The 6514-nt window shown below is 31.1% G+C and overlaps 1 protein-coding gene across 7 annotated transcripts; it reads left to right on the top strand.

The window, feature by feature from the left end:
- The first annotated feature begins 850 nt into the window (after positions 1 to 850).
- Positions 851 to 5561, top strand: LOC117275980 (uncharacterized). 7 transcript variants are annotated; one of them, XM_070181429.1, is made up of 10 exons: positions 851 to 1084; positions 1596 to 1866; positions 1943 to 2039; positions 2124 to 2248; positions 2862 to 2994; positions 3762 to 3820; positions 3923 to 3988; positions 4577 to 4649; positions 4764 to 4837; positions 5185 to 5561. In XM_070181429.1, the coding sequence occupies exons 2-5, from the start codon at positions 1677 to 1679 to the stop codon at positions 2939 to 2941; spliced, it is 492 nt and encodes a 163-aa protein (XP_070037530.1). In that variant the 5' UTR covers positions 851 to 1084; positions 1596 to 1676; the 3' UTR covers positions 2942 to 2994; positions 3762 to 3820; positions 3923 to 3988; positions 4577 to 4649; positions 4764 to 4837; positions 5185 to 5561. The 7 variants fall into 7 exon arrangements, with proteins under 7 accessions (XP_070037530.1, XP_070037529.1, XP_070037528.1 ...); XM_070181428.1 differs by having other exon boundaries at positions 4388 to 4649; XM_070181427.1 differs by having other exon boundaries at positions 4577 to 4837.
- Positions 5562 to 6514: the final 953 nt, after the last annotated feature.

Below are 6514 nucleotides of genomic sequence, written 5' to 3'. Positions count from 1 at the left end.
TATTCATCATTTAATTCGGATTTAAATGGAGGACATCAAGATTTTTGTAAAATCTTCCAAAAATAAAAATTTAAGATTTGGAGGTCGAGTTGTTATTGGAATTCAATAAAATTGGTATGGTTGAACTCGTATCGGAATGGGTGTTCGAATTTCATGAAAATTATGTCGGGTTCCGAGAGGTGGACTCCGGTTGACTTTTGTTGACTTTTTGGAATAAATTTTTTAAGTCGACGCATTATTATCCAGAATTATTTTCGATGAATTTTAAAGAAGTTATACAATTAATTTGGATAGATTTGAGCTGTCCGGAGGTCAATTCAAGAAAGAAGGCTGTCACAACCCAAAATCTCAACCTGTCATGATAGCGCCTATCTCGATACTAGGCAAGCCGATAATCTCAATAAACTATAATTTCTCTCAAGTTTGAAAATATAATATTTAAATATAATACGAAATCCCACAATCTATCTATAATTAAAAAGAGAGGAAGAAGCAACCTCATTAAGCCAAGTGGCATCATCATAATATGCCACTTTAGGACAATTTCCCAAAAAATAGGAGCTACAATTTACCGTTGTTAGGGATAAAACTGCCGTACAATATCCTGGAGAAATTTCAGAATTTTTATTTTTTTTAAAAATTAAACCTTTTAATCCACAATATTATTTAAAAACCTTTTACCTTCCACTTACCCTAAATTATCTCTGCAAAATCACGTTTACCTTTCACTTTTCCTATATTATCTCTGCAAAACCACGATAGTCAGAGTGTCCTCAACTATAACCACGATTAACACTCACGATTGAAATCCACTATACTCAGTAACAACTGCTCAAAACTGCATGTTTATATTTCTTCCACTGATACATGTACTTCAATTCTAATCTTCCTAATGCTATCAAGATTTAAAGAATATATACGGGTTATGCAAAAAATGGCTACTCACATTGATTTCATCAAGGATGTAACAATTTCGAAGATGCAATGGAAGTTGAAAGTTCGGATTGTCCGTCTGTGAAAAGTACCAGATCGTTTTAATTCAGATACTACATTGTCGATTGAATTGGTTCTACAAGATGAAAATGTATTAAAATAAGTTATTTTCTTACTCATTCGTTTTGCTCTCTATTTCTTAAGTTGCAAATTTAAATTTAATAATCCAATTTCTCCAGATATGTTTTGAAAAGATATTCAATGTAAATTGAAAGTATATCACATATAGGTAATAATATGTTCTACCTTTTCTGTTTTTTAATGTTATGAAGTTGGAAATCGAGTTTCTCCATATTGTGCATTACATGTTCTACCTTTTTTGTTTTTTAATGTGATGAAGTTGAAATCTGGAGTTTTTGCTTTGTTTCTTTGACTATTTAATTCTCTATTGTTGAGAAGTAAATTTACTACAATTTAGTATTAGTATAATTTCTAGTATTCAAGTATAGTAATATAAATTTGAAAAGTTAATCTGGAATTATTGTATTACTAAGTCCTTCAAAAACCTTCTGTTATTTAATAAATTTGAAAAGTTAATCTGGGATTATTGTATTACTAAGTCCTTCAAACACTTTCTGTTATTTAATGTAATTTCTTCGTAGGACGATCGGATACATGCTTCTATTGGCAAGTCAATTTTGCATCTTTTCAAAACACAAATAACTGAACTTGGATTATATCATATGGCGAACTTTATCGTTTGTCATAATAAGGAGAAGTTCAACACCACAAAACATAGGTTGAGACTGACGTTTACTCAACGGGCAATAGTGGCCGAAACAACTAATCAACTTTTCCCAATAAATATATTTTATTTGCGACCATATGATGAATTGATAAATAAGGTTGATGTGAACGAGACTGAATTATTCGGTAAAAATAACTTTTATCTTAAATTTCTAATTATGAACTTTTCTATTATTTATTTTAACGAATTCTTTTTCTTTAGATGTGATCTTAGAAATCGTCGGTTTTAGTGAGGTACACATGCACAAACAAGGTGGAATTTCTAGGAAGTTAATGGATATTGAACTAGAAGATGATGAGTAAGAATAAACATTCATCTACTAATTAAGGATGGATTTGATAATTACATATGATAAAATTATATGTTTATTTCTATGTGGCAGGAGTAAGAAGTTGTCTGCTACATTCTGGGGCGAATTTGTTGATGAAATTGTACCTCACCTGCTAAGTTCTAATAGCCAGCCTATTATTGTTGTGATGCTGCTCATAAAAGCCCATAAATTTCAAGGTAAAATACAATTATTCAATTTGACATTACTGTGTGAAAGTTATTCATTATATCTTACATATACGTTGTTTTGTAGATTCATATTCTGTGCGCAATACTTGGAATGTATCAAAGCTGTGGATTAATCCAAATTTTTCTCAATCTGACGAGTTTAAAACACGGTTCAATATATACATTTATATATATATATATATATAAAAATTCACTGCATCTATAGTCAAATAAAATTTTCCAACTATACATTTAACTGTTTTAGTCATTCATACTCAAGAATGACTACGACTGGTATTTTTACTCAAGAATACTCAACTATACATCTATACTCAAGAATAACTATGACTGGTATTTTTACTATAACATTTGTGTGTGCTGGTGTGATGACTCATTTTGTTCCTGCATATCTTTCTTCTACTTTGATTTGCTATTTATTATTAATTGTTTTGACAAAAATGAAGAAAATGAATAGCTTATGCAGCCTCTAACAATTTATTGGACCAGTCAGTATGTAAGTGACATTTTATTTGGGAGTTCAAAATGTCAAGTGTGTCACGAGGTGGTAGTGTTTCTGGTGTCCCTGACGAAAAAGTATTTTTTTTTTCTCAACTATTAACAGCGGTGATTCATGGAAGCTGTATAGAATTTGTCTTTACTTGCATCCATATTCAATCATTGTACTCTTTGGCTGAGGTATAAAAGTTGTTAATCCAAAAGGAAAAAGTAATATAACAGGGAAAATGCTACATAAGGTAATTTTGAATCGAGCAATGTCATTGTATAGCCTTCAGTTTTATATTTTTGTGAAACTTTGATAGTGAAAATTCTGATAAGAAAAAATAATTAGTAGTGAATATTTATTTGAAGTTTCTATTTGTTCTGCTCATTGTATATTATTAGTTTGAGATGAGTTTATATGGTAAGTGAGGACACATATAATCAACTTCAACTTGCTTGGAATTGAGAAATAGTAGTTGTTGTATGAGTTCTTCATCCTCAATTGTTCTTTTTAAGCCACTCATCTCTTTTTACCTACCTTTTGTTTTTTTATCTTCCAGAAAAATAGATTAATTCTTACCTTAATTTTTGTTTTCAATTTGTTTAAGCACATATCTTTATATTACATTTTAGATTTTACTATCTAGTTTCATCTTTTTCCCTCGACAGTTCTGCAAAATTAAAAATAACTTTGTGGGAAGAATTTGGAGAAAAGTTTAACCTTATCAATACGATGGCTCTGGCCCTTACATTGTCATATTCATTAATACAACAGTTAAAGAATTCTGTGGTAAATGGTTTATATTTACTGATCATTGCTACTTATTTTACTACTTATGTACTGAATATACACTAAAGTTTGGTTTTTATTACATTCACTGTTAATAGGTGAGTTTACTTTCACCACCACATCTGCAATCAAAATATATGTAATTCTTCAAATAGATTACATATCATCGTTGAGTTGTCTTTGCCTATTGCTCAGTCAAACTAACCTCATCTCTCTTCCTATCAACTCCAGATTAGCACTTAAGTTGCCACTTCTTTGCGGCATGCATGTTGACATCTCTACATGTTCAGGTATTTAACAATAAGTTAAGGTCTATATTACGAAAAACTATCCCTTCTTTTAAATTAAGTTCATTATTAATCCATCCCGTTTTATACTGTCATTTTATGAAGGACTACCTCCTACGTCAACAACAACAGAAGTTTCCTTTGGAATAAAAAAGAATTCAATTATTGCTGGTATGAAGTTCTTCAACTGTCTTATTTATGGTTATATTATGTAATAAATAGCATGCGCAAATCCATATCTCATTGTTACTTCTCATAAATTTGTATAATTTTTGATATGCATCTTCATCAAGATATTCTTTTACACTCATTTCTGAATTTCTGCCCTTATGTTTTTACAGCTTTGAACGTCTTCACTAAAAAAATAACATCTCTTTGCACAACAGTCGAAACCATGATCCGCTTGTGCCATTAGAAAGAGGACTTCTGACACCACAATATATACAAAAATCAGATCCTAAGTCTTTGTAGATTAATACGAATATGCTTTTGAAGTCAGTTCGTATTTCCTGTCATTCTACTTTTTACAGTTTTGCTCGTCCTCACTAAAAAATTCATATTTCTTTGCAGACACGTCGAAATGTCGATCCACTTGTGCCGTTGGAATAATAACTTCTGCAACTAAAATAATTCTAGAAATCAACTCTAGATTATTAATACATTTATACATATAGGCATTTGAATTTAGTTCTAAATATCTGCTATTGTGCTTTCTACAGCTTTGTGCATCCTAACTAAAAAAATCATAAATTTTCGCAGACACATTGAAACCACGATCTGTTTTTATCGTTGGAAAGAGAATTTCTGAAACTATGATACAAACAAGAGTCAGGTCCATATTACTTTTATTAATACATAAATTCTATTGAATACTGTTCTAAATCTATATCGTTCTGTTTTTCACAGCTTTTCGCGCTGTGATAAAAAAAATTATATTACTCTACAGGAACGTTGAAACCACGGTCCGCTTGAACCTTTCAAAATGAAGGCCTATGGAACTACAATATATTCAAAAAGCAGGTCCATATTCTTTGTATATTTATACAGATATATTTTTAACTCAACTTTGAATTTCTTACATTCTGCTTTTCTCAACTTTGTGCATTGTGAACGGAAATTTTTATTTTGCTGCTGCATCGTCGGTTTTTGGCAACGTAGTATTATTTATTTTAACACTCCTATTTTCTTTTCGTTCGCAGTTCTAGAAACTTACATCTTAAATTTGATATAATGCTACTGTGGTGCACTTCAAACATATTACGTATGATATAATAGATTCAAACGCCATTCAAATGAAAGTCAATTCTCCATTGGTTGCTGCTTTCCCGCTAATGACGAATCTATTGACTATTCGCTTTACCTTTTAGATTGCTCAATGAAGGAGGCATTTGATGTTCTCGAAGTTATCTCGTGCAAGGCTACCAACATGAAGCATAGCCTGTTTGAAATCATCGACTCATGATAAGATATTTGAATCTGCTAGCCCAAAAGTGAAGATCAACCCCATGAAGTCAAGTAATTGGTGAATACCAATATTTTTTATTTTTGAGGTGTGAAACAAATCATCGATAACAGTTGTGATAAGGTTCATATTAATCGACTAATTTTGGTGCACTCAATTGAACTATTTTTCTATTATTGGATTTTTTACTTAGGTTCTAAAGATTATACCTTATGAAGTAAGAATTTCGTGTTTTCAATAATTGTTGTTAATCTTAAAAATGTTGTGCTGATCTTGACATAATTATTTCAATGAAACAATGTGGACATTAAATATTTTTATGTAATTATTTTATGTTAGTTTTGAAAATATTATGTCAATACTTATTGGTTGGTGCTGACATTCTTTAAAGTTAAGTTCATTACTAATTCATCCCATTTTATCAGTTTCTGAAGGATTACCTCCTAGATCATCCAACACCACAAGTTTTCTTAGGAACAAAAAAGCAATATAAGTGTTGCCGGTATGAATTTCTTAAACTGTCTTTTTACTGGTTCTATTATGTATAGCATGCAGAAATTCATATTCTCCAAAGTTTTAACAGTCAAAGTATCAATGCACCTGTTCAATATTGTTTCCCTTTTATCTTGCATTTCAGCTTCGCCTATGGAGACAGTATCACCTAAGACATCCAATGTTTTGGGATTTTTGGCTTTCTCAATATTTCTACTGTAAACTTCAATGCAAAGGAGCGTTTGATGATCACAGTGCTAACTTCTTGGGGTGAATTATACTAGCTCTAGCTGTTCGGCATTGTTTATCAAGTCATTATTTCACTAAAGTTTAGCTAAAACCTCAGGCAATTGTCACACCCCTTTTCTACCCCCCACAAAGATAAATATGTGTTATGGATTGTGGGTTAAAGAGTTTTTCCAATTAAAGTGACAAATTTGAGTAGGGGTTATTTTATTTATAGAGTCGCAACTTGAAATTGATTTTTGGTGTTCCAAGTCACCTTTTATTTGAATCCCTAGTCAAAGGAAGGTTTGACTCTATTATTATTGGTTTGCGAAAACAAAGTCCAAGTAAGGAATTCTGTTGACCGGAAAGAAGGTGTGAGGCATTCTCCGAGCGGTTACTTTATTTGACTATACTTGGCTTAATTATCTGATTTATTGCATGTTTAAAACCTATTGTGCATTTTATCTTTTAACCGCTTTTAGTGTTTATGAAATTTGTTTGAACAAGTCGCGATG

The sequence above is a fragment of the Nicotiana tomentosiformis genome, chromosome 7 (assembly GCF_000390325.3).
Source record: "Nicotiana tomentosiformis chromosome 7, ASM39032v3, whole genome shotgun sequence".
Taxonomy (NCBI): Eukaryota; Viridiplantae; Streptophyta; class Magnoliopsida; order Solanales; family Solanaceae; genus Nicotiana; species Nicotiana tomentosiformis.
Note: the sequence above shows the minus strand (reverse complement) of the source record. Positions and strands in the feature narration are given on the sequence as shown.

What these genes read in the sequence shown, in the direction of transcription:
- LOC117275980 (XM_070181424.1), top strand. Translation starts at nt 1,677, where the DNA reads ATGGCGAACTTTATCGTTTGTCATAATAAGGAGAAGTTCAACACCACA. An exon ending in ATTGAACTAGAAGATGATGA is followed by an intron (nt 2,040 to 2,123) that starts GTAAGAATAAAC and finishes TCTATGTGGCAG; the next exon opens with GAGTAAGAAGTTGTCTGCTA. An exon ending in AAAAGCCCATAAATTTCAAG is followed by an intron (nt 2,249 to 2,324) that starts GTAAAATACAAT and finishes GTTGTTTTGTAG; the next exon opens with ATTCATATTCTGTGCGCAAT.